The sequence below is a fragment of the Magnolia sinica genome, chromosome 17 (assembly GCF_029962835.1).
Source record: "Magnolia sinica isolate HGM2019 chromosome 17, MsV1, whole genome shotgun sequence".
In the NCBI taxonomy this organism is placed as follows: Eukaryota; Viridiplantae; Streptophyta; class Magnoliopsida; order Magnoliales; family Magnoliaceae; genus Magnolia; species Magnolia sinica.
In genome coordinates this window covers 57,460,352-57,481,123 of record NC_080589.1, presented here as the reverse complement: position 1 = coordinate 57,481,123, position 20,772 = coordinate 57,460,352, and the positions used below count along the sequence as shown (strand labels likewise).

General features: G+C 40.4%; 1 protein-coding gene and 1 long non-coding RNA gene across 2 annotated transcripts; both read right to left on the bottom strand.

Annotated features, from left to right (window-relative positions):
* Positions 1 to 7,941: 7,941 nt before the first annotated feature.
* On the bottom strand, positions 7,942 to 8,459 carry LOC131230917 (uncharacterized). The gene is made up of 2 exons (XR_009164133.1): positions 8,181 to 8,459; positions 7,942 to 8,116 (listed from the first exon to the last, which is right to left on the bottom strand). It is a non-coding gene; the product is annotated as an uncharacterized LOC131230917 (long non-coding RNA).
* Positions 8,460 to 8,835: 376 nt separating this feature from the next.
* Positions 8,836 to 10,467, bottom strand: LOC131231434 (pto-interacting protein 1-like). The gene has a single exon (XM_058227619.1). The coding sequence runs from the start codon at positions 10,231 to 10,233 to the stop codon at positions 8,977 to 8,979; it is 1,257 nt and encodes a 418-aa protein (XP_058083602.1). The 5' UTR covers positions 10,234 to 10,467; the 3' UTR covers positions 8,836 to 8,976.
* Positions 10,468 to 20,772: the final 10,305 nt, after the last annotated feature.

Below are 20,772 nucleotides of genomic sequence, written 5' to 3'. Positions count from 1 at the left end.
TATGGACCATAAGCTGGTGAGTTCAGGACAGGTTCATTCATTATATTGCTCAATCGCAACCGACCAACATATAGTTAATTAATAATGTACGACTAAAGATAGCATGTTATCACCAAATCGTTTATGCATGTTATAATTAAAGAGATATGTTCATTATCTACAACAGGAATCAGGTGCGCATCACATTATCATATTCACATATTCACATAATAAGTTAAGTAGCAAAATCAAGTAACTTAGGAGATACTGAATGAAAAAGATTAAGGTATCATCCATTGGTTAATGAATTTAAGTGGGAAGCTCAAAGGGTGAGTCCTCGCCTCTCAAGAGTTGAATTGGCTACCAATATTGTCGAAATCGTTCGCACATGTTCGCAAATCCAATCCTATCACACATCACCATTTGTTTAGTTCGATCACCATGTCATTTCCTAAGGTCAATCCTAAAGGTTTAATAGTGTAGAATTTGTGTATGAAACTACGACCTAGAGAGGGTAATTCGAACTCCAATACAAGATTGGCATAGTTAAATTGTTACTACATTAGGATTTAAGCTAAACTCCAAAATCAACTTACTTAGATGAGTCATGGTATGACTCGACTTTTGGATAAAACCAAGTCGAAATCTCCAACCTGACCTTAACTCCCTTCGTCTTGGAATCAACTTGAGCTCAGCTAGCCCCAATCTGACAAGAGGTTGGTTTATTCGTGAAATTAAGAAGTCTTAATTCATACCTTGTAATAAAACCAAACTGCATAAGAATTGATTTGAAATGGAAGATTTCTAGTTAACATACCTTGGTCATTGATGTCAACTAATCCCGAATTGGCATGAATCAGGTTCCCATCGTTATGTGAAATGCATGGCCCACCGGGAAATCTCTACGAAGATGTGTTGGATTAGATCCCAACCTAGAGTAAACCTTAATCAATGCAGACTAGGAAGGCCCCACTGAGTCAATTTGGCATTTCAACTAGGCTTCAGTTTAACTCGGTTATTGGGCCTGAGTTTAAATGGTGACTATAACAACTCCCTGTCAACGTAGCTGGGGCTGAGTCGCCCTAAAGACGAGTTACCCAACCCAATCCTTGCTTGGATTCAAACCAGCCACCCAACATCATTGTCTTCTTCTTCCTCCTTTTCTGCCTATCTTCTCTTACTAGAGAATGACCGGTAACAGCCTCCAAACTGAGCTGACTCGGTCCAGAACTCAGTCAGTAACGCCCTCTGTGTGTGTGTGTGTGTGTCTTTTCTCCCACTCTCCTTTACTTTCTACTTCCCAACTGTTGCAAGTCCAGGAGCATCTGGACTCATCCTAGACACAGCCCAAGACCCAGCAAAACAAACCCAACTCGGTCCATGGCTCAACCGAGTCGTGCTACTACAGCAACAGTCGCACCACCTTCCCTCTGTTCTTCCTTTCTTCCCTCTATTCTCTCTTCTTTCTTCCACTTTCTTTCTCTCTTCATTTCCCCCTTCTTTCCTCCCTGCTTCTTCCCTAAAAATGACCAGCAAGGTCTGAAATCCGACTGAGACCGAACTCGGTTTAGCTTCAACCGAGGAAGATGATGGGGCTTTAATGGCATTTCTCCCTCAGCAACTCATTTCTTCAAAAGGATGCTACCAAATGGTTTTATTGTGCTTCATAGTGCTTCTGAGAGCGAGAGAATGAAGTTCCATTAGCGTTTTCCCAATGGAAGCGGATTGCGTACTGAGTAACTCAGTACGCTTGGCGTACTAAGTAAACTCTGTGGGGTTCACCATGATCTATGTATTTTATCCACTCCGTCCATCTATTTTATTAGATAATTTTATGACATGGCTCCAAAATTGAAGGATATCTAAAACTCAATTGCACCACACCACACGAAAAAGTGTGAATTGAACTTGTACCGTTGCAAAATTCTTAAGTGTCACAGAATTTTTTTATTAAGCTTATATTTGTTTTTTTCCCTTCATTCATGTCTTTGTGATATTATTAACAGCTTGGATGACAAATAGACATCACTGTAGGGCCTAGGAAGGTTTCAACAGTGGAAATCATTATTCCCACTGTTTCCTGTCTTATGATCCACTTGAGAGTTGGATATGCTTCAAATTTGGGTTCAACCCGTTAAATGAGCTGAAAAAACATATGGACGGTGTGGATAAACCACTTATTTTCACAATGGACCCAACTGAGTTTACTCAGTACGATAAGAGCCTACTGAGTAACTCAATACGCAATCCGATTCCTTTCCCAATGGGTTCAAGCTTGGAAGCTCTCGGCTCGATTTTCTCAGACGACTGCAAAAACAGGAGAGATTGGTGTTAAGGGCTGATCCTTTCTCTCTGATAGCACCATCCAACCACTTCTAAGCCGTCAGATTAATAGCAACAGTTCGGATGAGGTTTGGCAGAAACCTCCTCCAAATACAATGGGCAAAACCGAAACCATTTGTTGTTTCTCCTTACTGTGGGTAGAAAACCCCTAGTGGTTTGGAATGGATGATTAGGATGGGTCTGTTTGGACAATCCAGATCACGCCAGACACCCCCTCACGCGGATCGCCATCATGTCGCACGGAGATAGTTTCTGTTTTCAGAAATGTGGTTTTTCACAATCCATCTGTGATTGGATTTGTGGCCTCACGCGTGCATGCCTTCATGGGAAATAACTAAGGTTTTGGTCAGCAGGACCTTCTGCATTAGATGGATGGATAAAATCATGTAAGTGGACCCTCCCTCATGGGCCACGATCAAAATCGCAGACGGCGTCCATTTGCTGGCCGAAAACGGGCAGAGAGGGAAAATCTCTCTTTTTGGAGGGATTTTGGGTCAAACCCAATTTGATTGCTTGTGGAGGTCCGGTGCACTGCGAGTGCACTTGTAAGTGGTGCACATGCATCACCGGTGGGGCCCACAGTGATGATCCCACTCAATCCACTCCGTTCATCTGTTTTGTCGGCCCAAAATAGGGCCTGACCCAAAGAATGGGGTAGATCCATGGCTTAGGTGGGCCATATACCCAATTTTCACTTGTTTTTAGCTCTAATTGCATATTCTAGTTAGTCTGCTGGTCAGATCACCTCAAAGTTGAACACCAATGGTTGAAAAAGGGTATTAGGGACCTAAATATAGGGTAATTTTAAGTTCTAGGTGGGCTACAACACATTTGATCAGTTCATCGTACAAATGCTAGTTAGTCTATGTTCAAACACGTAACATTGATGCGTATTGGCTATGACATCAGGTGGGTTCCCTTGTGATGTCCTTTCGGGGGATCCATTCCGTCAATCCGGTTTATTACATCAATTTAGGACACTGTCGAAAATGGAGTAGTTTAGTTAATCAAGTGGACCGCACGGTCCTGCCGAGTAGCGAGAATACTCACCATTAAAACTTAAATTGCAACTCTCGTAAATAGTGTCATGCATGTAGTGTTACCTTATTTACAATTCTACCCCTTATCTTTTTTAAAACTTCTGTTATCCGTAACTCATGAGTCTACCGTCCAAATGTGATGAAATTTAACAGGTGATATTTAATTTTCACGCTCTTTCCGTCACCCAAATTTGAACCATGATCTCTCAAGGATGACTAAGATTCTCTTTTAATGGCTAATATATTTCAAAATTTGAAAATAATATTTGTACTCCTCTAATTGACAAGTTACCGGGCTAATCCCTCAAATTGAATCATTTACATGGTTTAACATGGCGTATTAGGGGACCAAATGATGAGGTTGATGAATTGTTAATAATTAGGGATTGAGGCTACAACACATTTAGCATCATGTTGTCGATGAAATGCTAGGTTAGTCTATGTAAAGGCATGGTAACATGTGTATCTGAGTATTGGGGTATGAACATAATCTTGTTAGTTCGTGACTAGTTCCTATTGAAGATCTCAAATTCTACATGTCAATGCCGTAGGTTAACAATTCATTAGGTGAACAACTGATCGATATAGTAGGAGTATTCGATTTAGATAAGTGTACGCACGAATGTAAGCAAGTAGCGATTACTACGATTTAAGGGCTGAAATTCAATGTGTATAGTTAATGATCCAACCTATATATAAAGTTACATAAACGGATCATGGTAACTATTGATCTAAGAATTGGGGGTCTATCCGTTAATAGATTTTCATCCAATTATTGTTGATCGAAGAGTTTTATGAAATCTTAATGTTCACGATCGTTCCGTGCCCATTTCAAACATGATCTCTAAGATACAAGATTACTCTAACTCATTATGCTAATATATTCAAAATTTGTAAAAGAATATTATGCATATCGTCTACATGACAAGTTGGATGACCTGATTATGGATGAATATTCTTAATTGATCGATCAATTGGAGATCATGAGGTAGGTTGGCTACATAGGTGTCATATATGTGTACATAAAAGGTTAAATTCATGGTAATACTCGAGTACTAAAAATGTGGGGTGTTACAATCCACCCTCCTTAAAAAGAATTTCGTCCTCGAAATTCAATACTTCTACAAATGGGACGAAGACAATCTGTTTTTTATGTCTCTAAGCGTTCACGATCAACTGTTAAGACTGGGGTTGTTACATTCACATACATGGATCTACTAGAAGATTTAGACAAGAATATACCTATACGCTCAGTGTCTAATATTTAAAAAAATATTTAAAAAATGATGTAATTCAAGTTCATCTTCATCATGGAAGTTGGAATCCTCGTTAGAGTGGTAAAGCTTAAGAAGATGACTTGAATCTCATAGGTTTTGAGGCTTAGGATGAGGAATGTAGTGGGGAATCACCTAAGCTATAATTGCACAAAAAATCCATGCAAATGCCTAAGAACCGAATGCCCATTTATATAAATCGCATTGCAACGACCAATTAACGACTCTTTCAATGTGATCGAAAGGCCCTCTGATAGGATCGAAGGTCCTTCAATAGGATCGAGTTGTCCCTCAATCCCATCGAGAAACTCTAGGAATTTTGTTTAGTTACTGGACTGTTTCTTCGATCACATCAAGTCAGTCTTCAATTCTATTGAGGCCCATTGCCAGCTTGTTGATAGGATTAAGAACCACTCAAAAATTGTTATATTTGGGTTGTTTAATTTACACCAGTCATAAATCTCTTTTATCCTGTTTATCATGTTCCAATTTAGCTCATAAGGCTATATGATTATCAAACAAAAGTTTACCTATTAAGGTCAGGATCATCTAGAGGTTAGGTTGTTTTGGGTCTAAGATTAGGGTCACCAAGACACCTCGATTTACTTGTTCTTCAATTCCTTAATGCTCCTAGTCTTCATGCGTCTTCGGTCTTCACCTTCTAAAAGCTTAATCGACTCACTGATACACAAATGCACGTGATTTACAAATAAGTGCACAAATAAGTGTAATAACATATAGCAAAGTCACTAGAGATCTACAAGGAAGATAATCTTACTTCAACATTGAAGATATGCTTATAATGTTGGCCCAATTATTCTTATGCAGCATCTACCACAAAACTAACCTTTTTCGATTTAGGAGGCATCTTATTCTACTAAAAAATATAAAACTTACTTGGTCCCATCGAGCATGCCAAAATAGTGTTACTACCAATTCAATCAAACAAGGACACACATGTAAACGAGGGCCTTTATTTAATTTTCATGTGTGGGTATGATGCGCGGGCATGCCAGAGTCTACTCGACTAAAGGTTTGATCGAACTGTTGATGTTCCCTTGCATCGAGACGGACAAAATGGAGAATGGACACAAGATCCGGCTATCTTTTCAACCACCGGTTACGCTCAGTGTTAAGGCAATTTATGAAAAGAGTAGGGGTTAGCCCTTTTGAATAGATTCTTTTTGCCTTGTGGCAATAAGCATGAGTCAAGAGACTTAAAGACTTTTTCTTTCACCAATACTTTCAACTCAATATTTCTTGAAGGAACAATAATATCTTGATAAATAAAAGAAAGTTAAACATTGTCAATTTTACTAATATTTGAATGTATAACCCATTATAATCAACAAAGTGTTAATCGACCAAAGAAATAAACAAAAAGAATGATAAATACATGAGTCGTCTATCGGAATAGATAATCAAGGCAGGTGGTTAGCAAGATGTGACCAAATGGGTATAATTGGATAAATCGGAACTTGATTGATCATGATCCTATAACTTAAGGTTGTGAATATTTAATTTATTCTTAAGGTAATGTAGTAGAAGCCGGTATTCGTAGTGATCTATGCTAATATATGCTAAGATAAATATAAAATAAATATATGTGTTTGGCGTAGAGCATTGAGCTCTTTATTCTGTGCTCATTTTATAGCTAGTCGAGGTAGCAAAATCCTTGTCGAATTTCCTTATTGATCATGGATCTTCTGTACTTTTTACATATGAGAATCTCTTGGACGGATCCAGAATTGCTAACTTGCATTAGAAAAAAAAAGAGCTCTAGTAAAGTCTGACACTGCTGGCTTTTCGAATCTTCTTCTCATAGTTGATCCCGCTCCGGATATCTACGTGACTCACTAAAGATCAGGTTTAAGAACGTCAAGATCATTCTCATGAATACAACTAGGCCAAGATCAAGGGACCTCAAGGACTGATCCCGGACCAAAAATTGATCATTGCCACTCATTTGATGACTCACCTTCGGCTCTTCCGCTTTGAAGTGTTGGATAGTTCTGATGGTTCGAGATACCAATGTGATTTGACACCTGATATTGACATGTTATCAGACCAAGTCAGATCTAGTTCTCCTATTCCTTTTATCTCAATCGATGTACAACATGGGACCTGATCTAACTAATATGTTTGTTTCTCCTTGGGCCCAAATCGAAACCGGATTTGCCTGGATATCGGTTTGATTTCTCAATATTTAGAACCTTCTTAAACGCTACAAAGTCTTCGAATGTCTTAAGAAAGATATCTCATTTTAGAATGGCGGTGAGAGATGGTTTCACCGAAGGTGTTATATCAAGATACATGATAAAATTCGTTCTCTCAACAGATTTCTTATGGTCATGTTAGGTATGCTCCCTCGATTATTTGACACAATAAACATAAGAACGTGGCATCAACCAATTCATTCTCTTAAGGATGAGTGTTAGTAACCGTGCCTTCACATTAATAATAGAATGTAATGTGTAGCATCAAAGGAAAATTAAACCTAGATATTTTAGAGCATTAAGAGTATTTAGTAGAGTTTCAATCCGTATTAGCATCCAAAGAAAATTAAACAGAGATATTTTAGAGCATTAAGAGCATTAAGTAGAGTTTTTATCAATATTATCATTTAGTGTCAATGCGTGTTAATCTTTCTTTGGACCATGTCAGGATGAGTAGGGTTTCTATAATTATAAGCCCCTGTTATCTACCTACCCAGGTCCGTAGCTCAAGTGGTAGACTGAGTGGAAGATACATCGTTTCAACGCTAGGTCCTGCTATCAATCCCTAGTGGGGGTGACTAACACTGAAGTGTGTAGTGACAGTGGGTGTACTAACAAGCTAACCAATAAAATATTAAAAAATAAAAAAAATAAAAAAAATAAACGCCCTGATATCAACACATTTTTAGCCTTTCATCAAGGTACATGGGGAGCTGAAAATGGGAGTAAACTACGATCGTCTAACTACCCTTCATTTTGGAATACGGGTTCAAGTGATGGCCCTCCAAATCAAGGGCACCTACAACCACTTGATAGCCGCACGTGTACAATGAGGGAGCTCGAACATGGTCATTTCTAGAACCGTGACAGTAAAACATTCTGCCCTTCTATCGATTGCAACAAACCAAGAATCCGCCCAATCTCCTTTGTTTTTTTTTCTTTTTTTTCTTTTTTGTATGTATTGCATTTTTATTACACATTGTGTGCCGCCAAACCTACAAATTCGTATGGATTGAAAAATAAAAATAAAGAAATCTTAAAATAATCACTCACGTCACTTCAAAAAAAAACTGACGCGTTCTTCCAAGCCAATTCACTTCACGACACGCCAGGTAGGGCCCACTGAAAACTTCACGCAGCTAACTCTACTAATTCAGGTGGCCCGCATGTACATCGAAACTTATAACACCGGCCCTCTTTTTACCCGTACGTTTGTAGCCCACCAGATCACCTGACAATTGGGTCAGGAATACATCGAACCCAGCTTGCCAACTCATCGCTTCACACGTGTGCAAGCCACAATTGGGTCAGGAATACATCGAACCCACCTGGCCAACTCATCGTTTCACACGTGTGCAAGCTTTGCTACTTATGCAGCGAGGAATACCTATTGCCTGCAGCCCTAAGCTCGATAGGGCCCGCCATGGTGTACGTGTTATATCCACTCCGTCCATCTGAGATTGAACGCCCACCGTTGAAAGTTGAGTTTTGTTTTTTCATTCATCCATCCAGGTTGGGGGTCTCCCTGTGACCGGTATATAAACATGACGGTGGGCCTTAGGAAAGTTACAACGGTGGGCGTCTTTATCCCCGCTCTATCCAGTGGTGTGGTCCACTCCAGCTTTGTATCTGCGTCACGGACGCGGATTGCGTACTACCCCCGCCCGTCCCTAGCTCCGAACGGGCAGTTCCGTCCCACCGTGATGTATCTGCACAAAGCATTAAATGTTAGTTGCATTCAATTAAATGCAAGAGTCATCTATGATGTGGTCCACTTCAGCGTTCGATCTGCCTCATTTTTGCTTCGTTGCCTTAAAATAATATGAAAAAAGGGATCGACGGCTTGAATGTACAGATACATCACGGTGGGCCGCCCACAGAACTGCCCGTTCGGAGCTAGGGACGGGCGGGGTAGTACGCAATCCGCGTCCCTGCGTCACGTGGATCATATCCTAGAATGAGCTGGCAAAATGAACGGGCAAGGGTGGATTTAGCAAATCCTTAGGCAGGAGGGAATCAGCCCTTGGCCGCAGGCAATTGTCGTCCGGCCGCAAGTAACGGCTCCGGGGCCACATTCGCACGTGGGTAAAGAACTGTCCGCGGACCCCACGTGCATCGCCACCTTCAGCGAGCCGCCAGGGACACTGAAATTTCGGTGGGAATCTTCATCCGCTCCGCCCAGACCCTCGAATCCAAATACAGCTTCGACACCTTCCCGGCCACCCGACTTATATCCGGCCGTTTATCAGCTTCCACGTGGACACAATCCAGAGCAAGACGTATCATCTTCTCCGCGACCTCGGCAGGAAAAGAGTCCTTCATCCTCCGGTCCATCCACCGCCTTAGCATCCCATCCTCATTTCTCTCCAAAGCATCCCTCGCAGTCTCAATCAGCGAAATCCTCTCATAATCCCCTCTCCTTCCATCGAATCTATACTTCAAAGGCTCCTCTCCTGAAAACAGCTCCAAAATCACAACCCCAAACGCATACACATCCGATTTCTGAGAAATGATCCCAGCCGTTAAAAACTCCGGACTCATGTACCCTCGCGTCCCTTCCACCCTCGAAGCCCTAGAATCAGATCTCTGCAATGTCGAGGACGACGACGACGACGATGACGCTTCCGGGGTTTCTCCGGTCAGCAGGGACGCGCCGAAATGGCAGATCCGGGCATTGAGGGAGGGATCGGAGACGATGATGGCAGAGGATTTGATGTGGTTGTGGATGATATTTTCACCGGAGGAATGGTGTATGTACTCGAGACCTTGGGAGAGGTCCGTCGCGATCTGCATTCGGGAGAGCCAGGAGGGGAGGAGGGTGAAGCTGGGGTTTTGGGGGTTACGGAGGGCGGTGGAGAGGGTGGCGCCGGAGGCGAAGTCGTAGACGAGGTAGATGAAGTCGCCGGAGATGCAGGCTCCGAGGAGCTTGATGATGCTGGTATGATGGGTACGGGAGATGGAGGAGAGGAGGAAGCGGAGTTGGGTAGAGTCGAGGGGGCGGCGGAGCCGGCGCTGGACGACGGCGGTGGGTTTCGAGCGGAGGGTACAGCGCCAGGTGGAGGAGGAGATGGGTTTGGAGAGGAAGTTGTTGGTGGCGGAGGAGATCTCAGAGAAGGAATAGATGTGGGAGTTTTCCGGCAAGGAGGAACGGAGGCTGGCGAGGGAGGAGTGGCTCGAGGCAGAGGTGCTGGTGGCGGCGGATGAGGTGGCACGGGCAGAATCGGTGGCGCCGTAGCTGGTAGTAGCGGTGGAGGTGGAGGTGGAGGTGGTGGAGGAGGAGGGAGGGGTTCGGCGGGTGGTGCGGTTGGAGATGGATGGAGTTGGATCCGTCGCGTCGGCTCGGGTTTTGGTCTTAAACATATGACGGAGGAAATTACACATGTGACGGAAGAAAGGAAGTCGGGTTTGGGATGAGAAACAGAGACACAGAGAGAGAGAGAGAGAGAGTTGCTGGGGGTTTTGTTTCTGGAGGGTGAGAGGGAGTCTGGGAAGAAAGGGCACTTTGCTATAATGCGCCGTGGGTTCAGAGTACGGTAGTTAGGAGAAGGAGAACGCTTTGGTACATCGCGTGATCGGGTATTATTTTCAAACGTGAGGTAAATGACTTAACGTGCATGAAATCCACCCTGTCCGTCACGGAAACCATCCCTTGTGGGGGGTTTTCATCCCAAAATTCAGGGTGATTTAAATACTCAGGTGGACCACAAAAATTTTGTACGTAAAACCTCTAAATTCATGTTTTATAGCTCATCTGAGCCTCACAATAATTTAGTTTTGAGAAATGCTATCATCCAGATGAGGCAGATCAGGTGAATGGAGTAGATGGCAAATAAAAACCACTGTGGACCCTACACAAAACTAATAATGTTAGGTGTTGTATCGCAATTGTTCCCTTGAACGTGGCCTACCTGAGTTTCGGATGAAAATGATTCTGGAGTTTAACATGAGGAAATGTACTTGATGGACGGAGGGGGTGGAAGTTTCACCCATGTGGCCCTCAGCTTCAGAAAGTAATATGGGTAGGTAGGCAACCACAAGTTACCGAACATGGCATTTTTGTGTCCAACCAAAAGTTCCGTTGGGCCCACCTTTACGTGTGTTTTATCTACACCATCCATCCATTTTTCTCTATCATTTTAATGCATAAGCCTTAAAAACATTAGGAAAAGAGAGAGAGAGAGAGAGAGAGAGAGAGAGAGAGAGAGAGATCTAAGGCTCAAGCAACGGTTACGACGAATCCTGCATGAAATTTTCCTGGGACTTGCAGTGATGTTTATTTGCCATCCAACCTGTTCATAAGGTTAAAATACACCGGGATAAAGGGAAAATAGAAATATCTAACTTAGTCCAGAACTTTTGTTGCCCCGGGGAGCTTTAATTGGTAGGCGTTCAATCTCCACCATGTGGTTCAATTGAGGATCACAATCTGATGTATTTGTCCTATATCCATGTTGGTTATCCTGCTGCCAATTGATTTTAACAATTTGGGCCTACGGTAAGTGCAGGCGCGCCAAAATTGAATTTGCAACTCAATTCAAACTAAACAACCATGACCCCAAGTGCCGAAAAGGTAGATACACAATGTATGACTGAGATTGGATGAGATCAGCCGCTTATTCAGCCACTTGCTTAATGTGTAAATAGAATCAGGCGATATGCAGAGGGTAGGGTTTGTCCTCTGATGATGAGTTACACATTTGCCTTCCGTATGAAAAAACTTTTCAGTAAAGATGAAAGAGAAGAGAAACGAATCTTACAATCAGTTGTGGAAAATGTTTGTAAAACACTTTCCTAAATGGGGAACTGAATACAGCGTACGAACGTAGACCCAAATTATAGATAAGATTACCAGTTATTTGATTAATGTTATGGATTACACTATAGAATGTAAACAGCATGCGAAAAGTAAAAGATTATGCTAGGAAATATAACTGACTTGCATAAAAGTGGAGTGATTACACTAAGGAATGTAAATGACATGATAATTGAAAGATATGTTTGGGTTTGATTGGGTTGGTATGAGACAAAATTTTCTTATTGAATTCTTCTACTATTTATAGCCTTACCCTGACTATCTAGATTCTTCGCACATTCTAACAGTTGCTATAATCGTTTCCACACTACACGATTTCTTCCCTTTTGGATACTTCCACATTCTAACGGTTTCTATAATCGTTTCCACATGATCGTTCTTCAATCGGCTGCTTAAACAATATTGTGGCGTCACTTGATGTGCTCAAGTTGTACTATCGTACGATCCTCTTCATATGTCCTTGCAAATCTTCAAATACACCACGTGGATCCATCTAGATCACACGTAACTCACTCTGATTGGTTCCTGCAGGAGTTAGCGACAATGGAGATAAATATTGCCCTCCACATCGCTTCGCCTTCGGAAAAAGGTGAAAGCGACGTATGACCCCTCATTAATGTAGTAGTCCTCCTATACATGCGCCGGTGTCATAGTAACCGTCTCTGGCCAATACATCCCTACACGTTAGTTCTAACCACCCTTTTTTGAAATAAGGGCTAAACCCGTTGCGACATATTTATTTTCATATTACAAAAAATAATTTTAATGATGCCTTAATAAATGCTCTATCTCCTTAGTCGATATAAGCATTGTTTAGACATTCTTCCATCCTACGCTTCATTCTTCTTCAGAATATCCTAATGGCTTTCTCCTTCCTGAACTTCTAACAATGGTTGTTTTATCATCTTCTTCCCTGTCCTTTCATCAAAATGATTTGGTTACCTAGTTGCTTATCTCCAAGTGCAGAGGTTCGTAAGTAATATCCTATGAATACAAGGTCAATCTCACAGGGAGATGAATTGCGATAAGCAGAAAATCAAATGCAAAATAAACTAAGTAATAAAAACTAATCTGATGATTTGATTTTGGGATTTTTGAATAGATGTAATTCAACTAAATTAAAACAACACCCAAGCTTCAAAGTTCCACACATAGGTTAATGTTCCAAAATCATGATGACTTGGATAACACAACTAGGATCTGAGCACTATGGTCAGCCTAATCGGAAACTAAAACAGTTTAAATATTTTAATAAATGATATAAAAGATTAGAAAATTATGGATTTGCACCATTGATATATATTCTCAAGCGTCGGTGATTTTAAGAATTCAACATCGATGAGATAATGAAAATCAAAGAAATATAACAAGTTGAGAACCTCTCCTATCTAGGAAATCTGATTGATCTAGGGTAAGCCTATCCATTAATGTGGATCTCATATGATGGAAACATATGGATCTCACAAGAGGATAAAAAACAAAACCTAAACAATAGATAACATGCATACACTATTCTTCTCATCATTAAAACAATCAATCATCATAACTTAAAGAATTATTAAACCCATGTGCTTCCCTTCTAGCTTGGGCTAGAGGGAACTTAGAAAAACATAACTAGAATAAAGAAAGAAACAAATGCAAATAGAAAATATCTAAAAGGAAAAAAAAAACAACTTATAAAATTAAAAACCCTTAAAAAATCCTAAATATTGCTCTTAAATGCTTCTAATGATGCTTAGGAATGTCCTAGGAAGCCCTATTTATAAGTAGGGAACTCCAATTTTTGTAAAAAGTTGAAAAACTCTAAAAATCGCCTCAAATATACGTAGTTTTTCAAAATAGACTTCTCGCTGTACAATTTGTTTAAAATAGATTTTACTCTGCACAGTTTCTCAAAATAGACTTTAGATTTCAGAATGCACTTTTTCAGGACGATTTCAAGATTTTTCACTTCAAATCTTCAATTCTCTTTATTCCTCATTTGGTTTCTTGGATCTTTGGCATGTGAATTCTTCAATCTTTGTCTCCTAAGATCCATTCCTTGCCTTGGTGATTCTTGAGCATAAAATTCATGCTTTTAACACCCTTTTTCAATCCAAGCACTTAAATTCACCTTGCAACACAAACATGAGTAAAATAGAATATTAAGTTGATTCATGTTCATAAAACCAAGATATAAATGGCGAAAATTTGGCAATATTTGAGTCTCAACACACCCCCCAACCAGCATTTTGCTAGTCCCAAGCAAAATAAGCGAAGAAAAATAAAAATAAAAATTAATTCTAGAAACAAAATTAAAATGAAAAAAAAATCTAACTACACCACTTTCGCAGGTAATCTCAATTGCATTTAGCATATGCAACAAGCCTTTAAACCCTTAGGTTTCTTCTAATGGACGAGTTACAGTCTCGTGAGTGTTTCCAGAAATGTTACCCACAAACATTGAAAACATGAAAAATAGTTCAATACTTAGAAATTTATACAATTATGCCTCCATTCATCATATGAATTCCAAAACAAAATAATATTTAACCCAAGTCTGAAGTTAGTTAGAATATCAATTTCTTAATCCATTACATCCTTGAGTTCAGAGACCTAATCAAAATTTAGAATAGTCATAATCTGATATACTTAGGTGCTCGTGACACTAGTCTAACTTTGAGAAATATGCATGTTCCCTATCCTAATTCCTTTCAATCATCCCAAGAATATGAAATCTCTAGTTATCTCATTTCCTTCATGACATTTCTTCTTTTATCATCATATCCTCATTATTATAGACCACCCTTAGATGAAGATTCCCACCAGATTTGCTTCATAACATAAGGTATCTTACTTGTAATAGTAACAGTAATGGATACTTAGGTATCCTTACTCCGGATTACTGACACGATTGTTATGGTCATTGCATTCATGCTCTATAATAAAATTTTCTTTTTCCATCACTCTTTTTTTACTTCAATATCCTCTCTTTTAAACATATATCAATGGTACTAGTTTATTCAACCCTGTTTGAATCAAAAGTTGTTATTCTAGTTCACATATCATATTCCTTACTTATTTAGCTAGGGTGTATTGTGAATTCAGTACATCAAATTACAGCTCACTTTAAACTAGTGATTAGATAATTGAACTCAAGTCTATAATTTTCAGTTATCAGAATTCTGACTACTATTGACATAGACTAAGTGTTAACTTTGCTTTTGGAATTCACATAATATCATGTTCACATTCTTGTATATATTATTTTGAAAATGTTAAAAAAATTTCCACATAAACCTTTAAAAAAAAACTGAAACTTAAAAAAAAAAAACCTCACATGGATGACTATCCATACCCCCCAACCTAAAATCTACATTACCGTAATAGATGCCCTATCTAAAAATACTCCAATAAGATAGTCTTCAAATAACCTATTGGAGACTATTATTGTATGAGACCGGCATTCTTCCCTACGACTGATGTTGGTGAAGTTAGAATGATAGATCCCTTATTCCTTGTCTACTCGGGTGAAACTTTACTAATTCAATCTGAATCCATCCCCGAACCCACCAATGCTCTAAAGAATCCTCGATCTTAGCCAAGACCATTATTAGAATCGAATACTTAGTTTGCTTGCATCTCGTCTTAATATGAGGCGACATTGAGAAATTTTGACATTTACGAATGTATCAAACTCTCCATTTACGATTATCCACTGGACCTTGCTCTTCTCACAATAGCTTTGACATTTTGGAGCTCATTAACCAACACATTCTTCTTCGGATGCAACCTTATGAGTCTAACGATTTTAAATGTTGTGGCTCTGACCCAACTTCTTCCTTTCGGCGAGGCTGTCTTCCCGAGTTTCGCTCAGAAAGAACCCAAACGATTTACAAATAAGGTTGGTAAATCCTATTCTCACTTTATGTAGGTGTACCACAAGTGTGGAGGCCCAATCGGTTATAAAGAACATACAACATTCTTGGTACATTGGATCTGCCAAAACTTACTCTGCATGAATGCTATATAGATCATGAACGAGTATGTTCAACTGGCCGAGGTGCTCGCACAGAGTTGAAAACCTAATCTGGCACCTTTTGTACTTGTAACGCCCTGAAAATCGACATCTGAATACATAGACTTCAATCCCGAGTTCCCAGGTGTTAATTAAATGAAAATGCACATGTGACCTCGTTTAAATTCACATTTATTTCATATACTAGCAATTAGAATAGCGTAATTCAATTTAGTGGATCCAAAGCGAGGTAGAGATAACAATAGTCAATAAATATAAGGCTAAGAGTAAAAATACAATCTCAATACTGATGATTACCCAAAATGGGAGTTATACAAGCCACAATATACATACCCAAGATGATTAAAGTAGAAAGCTTTTAGTTTATGCCCAATTCTCCAAAACATAACGGCGTTGACATAACCCGATATAAGCCTATCTGTATGAGGTCTCACCAGTACCTACATAAATGAAATGCCTGGTTGGTGTTTTAAAATACCGTCCTAAGTAGGAGTGAGTAGCTAACTTAGTGGTTCCATCAGTTCTAAATTACGCATGCTATCGATATAATCAGCGCAGTTAATGATAAACAAGAAATCAAACAATTCCTAAATACTCTTGTTAAATGTACATATAAAGATATGACATGATGCATGCCCTTTCCAAACAACACTTTCTCACACGTGACTTCAACACCTATTTCACAAATGCCAATACTCTCTCATCTCGTGACACCAACGTCAAGTCACCACATCCTATCTAATGCAATGCGATTGATGCGTATGTTAGCCGAGTAATTATTAAGTTCCATTTATTCAATATATTGGCGAAGCTAGGATACCGACGTTATATCATAAGTCCTTATCCAGATCACGTGGCTTGTTGTCGCACGTAGCGACTCATTACTAGTGTCCCTTGATCCAACTTTAGGTATCACCCGTTTATCTCACCAATCAACAATTTTAAAGGTACGGCATGATACCCAAAGGTATGAGGATCAACTCGGTATGAGTCGTCACCCAATATCGAGTATGATCACTCAGTTCTGAGGTGCGGGCTTGTCACGTAAAACCAAAACAGATAAAGAAAATGGCTCATCACTCAATTTCATTCACGCCCGAGTCGTTCGAATGGTACTCTGGCACAAAACTATCGGCCAGGTAATTTGACGGGAGCCGTTTGAACAATGATATATCACCTCCATTAGTGTCACTGGTTACCACAGGGAGGCTCATCACCCCAGCGTAGGCCGACAGCTTAGACACGGTGTCCCATACCACTATGCCCGACTCATGAGTCTTAGTGGGATCATATTGCACTAACGGTTATGAATGGACTCATCCATTAGGAAGGGGGTACCTAGATCGATTTGGTCGTGTCATACATTGTGAACATACATGATCAGATGACTAGTGGACTAATTTGATTGACCTGGGAGAATCCTGGTGCAACCGGCATTGGGTGTAAGCATCCCATGTAGTCCAAATACTGTCGGTCGTTCGTGTTCGATCCGAGTCGATTGAACAAACATAGGGTGGCCACTTCAACTCAGGCCACCCCTTTAGTTCAGGTGGTTAGCCAATTGACCCAATATCGTAGCAATCATAAGTATCACTATGGACTAAACACTACATTACGTAATTATAACATATGTTCTACTATACAACCACTTAGGCATTTTATCGAACATGTGAGCATCAATTGAAGCAACATACCTACTTAAGCATTTTATCAAACAAGTAAGTATCAATGAAACAACACATCTACTTGGGCATTTTATCAAACATGTGGGCATCAATAAAATAATACATTCAATTGAGCATTCAATCAAGCATATGAACATCTATAAAAACAACACATTCAATCACGTAGACATTTTATCAAACATGAGAGCATCCAAATCCAACCAGTAGCATATATTATAGACAAATCGAAATATTGACATATTAGCATGCACAAATTCATCTACAAGTATCTAATCATTAACTAAAACTCTCAAGGGTCGATAAACGATAACCTAGAGATAATGGTCCGCACCTTTGCAATGATTCACCTGACTCACGGTGCTCGTAGGGTTAAAGATTTAGGAAAATTCATAAATTCCTATACAAACACCAAGAAATACATGAGATCCATACAATTCATCCTAGAAAAACCTAGGTTGTAAGGCAGGTTTGTTTCTTACCACCCAATAGCGAATGGGGTGGATTCGGTAAAAGAAAATGATCGAGGCTAGGGATTTGATTAGAGGAAACCGATAAAGGGAAGCACTAAAGCCTTCCCACTCTTACTCTCACTCACTCTCTCTCTCTCTCTCTCTCTCTCTCTCTCTCTCTCTCTCCTTTGGCAAATGCAAATTCGTATGAGGAGAGGGGGTACCCAAATGAGGGCTTTATATAGTGCCAGATGTTACACAAATGGCCCCAATGGCCTTTTATTCATTATACTAACCCTGGAGGGGGTTATTTCCAACCAATGGGACCTGCCGGGAGGTGTAATAGTCAATATAAGACATAAAATAAGTGTCCTGATAGGCGATCTATATTTCCACACAACCATTTGATGATTGGGCTTGTCGATTAACCAGGAAGGCCCTAACTTAGATCGATAGTCACCGATGATCAATCGGGGTCGTGGGTATAGGAATATGTACGGAGAAATATGTTTAGTTGGTATCCTGAATTTAGCCATGAACTGACAATCCAAAACTTACAACTTTGTGAAAGAGCAATGGACTTATTTCACTTAAGTTTCAGATTTTCATATAAGGTATTCGCACAACTCAAGCACTCGTCTTGTAAGTCCAAGTTGAATGATTCGAGACGCAATCTCGGCTCGATGTCCTGCGATAGACGTCAAGCCCACTAAGGCAAACATATTTCTATAGAAATCAGGTTTAGTGGCCCACTGATGAGTGGTTTAGATCTTGTTTAGATAATCAAAGTATTTCTATAATGAATTGGGTATTGAGATTTCTTGTGTGTAATTATTAGGGTTTGGATTAGGTAAGTTCATAGTGTAGCCTATTCGCAACTAGCTGAAATGACGATTCAGTTATACTCACCCTAAGTCGTTAGTTCTTAGGCTAAAAGGATAAGTGGGTCAGTTTGGTTTGTTAATTAAGATCTGACCCCTAATTGTCTTGACTTTTGGTAGGTATTTATTTAGTTACAGTTGTCTCGATTAGTCAGTGATATGTCAGCTAGATTTGGGCCCCATGTGACCAAATGTAGCTAAACTCGATGTTTAAATGATCAGGCGAATTTGTTAGCTTCTTATGGTTGATTAATCTGATTTGTGCGATTTTTTACTGGTACCACCCGCATATGGGCTCACTTCGAACGTCAAAGGCTGATAAGTGGCAATGTAGGCTAGTCATATCGTAAGTTTTCAAGAGTTTTTGTGTCACGTCCCAAACTTGAAAACCGGGCTAACAAAATTCCCGATCGCCAAATCTGGCGCCGACAGCCTCCATAGTACCCCATTCTCGGCTCCCGTTACCTATATACTAGGTTCTGATCCTGGAATGCTACAAGGAGGATTTCAAATCATCAGTTCAATTATAATGAGCATAACCAAAAGCATAACCCACGAACAATAATCACAAGAACACCATCACAAAATCTACTATGATCAAAAACTTTAAGTACAATGCGTCTGAAGGGAAATACAAGATAACAAACTCCAAAGGGCTCGATTGCATACTCTTGCTGCTGCTATGCTATGGCTGTGACTTGGCGTCACCTGCACACATCAATCGTGCATAAGCTTATAGAAAGCTTAGGGGGTGGTGTAAGTGTGTGTGCAATATAAGCGTGCTCAGAATGCAAGGTCAGAGTAATGCGAGATCATGCGGGTGAACACATGTATGCAATTAGCTATACCAAGGCTATGCAGTGCAAATCATGAATACAATCGGCCACATCAAGGCCATGCGATGTAGAATGCAAGTCAAGCATGTCAAACCTCATCCACATATCAATGCAACTCCTTACTAGAGCATCAAATCAGTGCGGTTCTCAGTATGGATAATCACCGGGGTCAAGTACACTCTACGTCAGCTTGACGCCCCTATCCAGACGCACAAGTGGGAGGGTGGAAGAGACCTCACTATCCGCCTGCCAATATCGGGCCCGGCTCATCGATAACGGACCAATTCCTCAAGCTGGTCAAACTCAACCTAAAAATTGCCCCCTCACTTAGGCGAGTAAGGTCACACCCCCTTTCAACCGACCACGACACAGTGGGAGACGCGGCCTACTGGTATAGGACCCTCGCGCGTTCGTATATCCACTCGGTCTCGACGTTGGAGTTATCCTATGGTACCATCGGGTTTAGAAATTTTCACCCAGGGACATCTATGGCGCCCGTATGCTAGAACCAAATATTTTCAGTATCCAATCCTGCCATCCACGATGTGTCTGTGGAGGCTATGACCCTAATGTTGCTAGGGCATACAGTAACTACAATCACATAAATGCAAGTGCATGAGTCACACTATCAGTCATGCAACAGTCCTGCGTGTACCATGCACTTATATGGGGTAACTCCGCCTATCAGGGAGCCCATAAACAGTCCGCCCGAAGGCATATGCTATGATCAGTCACTCCTCACATCAGGCATACATATGATGCGAATGATCATGAATCATGGATCTATACTAAACATGTATAAAGAAATGGGCTCTGTGTATAACGGAGATGGGCCTAAACGGCCTACTTACTACAAGTATGGGCCTATCAGTGGGCCTTAGGGAGAGTTATAATGCGGACATTTAACCAACATTATCCATTCAATGTGGACGTCAAACCATCATTGCTCCCAAGGTATAACCCACTATGAAATCAATACATATACTATGGTGGAGTCACACTACAATGGGCCTTATGTACGTCCTATTGGGCCTTGACCCATGGGCCTCCAGTACATCAAATGGGCCTCATACATGGGTCTCGCATATACATATCAAGGTGGGCCTCAACAAAGACCACTAATACATCAAGATGGGCCTCAACAATGGGCCTTAAATTATCTCCAAAATAGTTGGACAGTTGGATGAAATACATGCATCATGATGAAGCCCACTCTAATGGAGGGTATGGTTTACAAT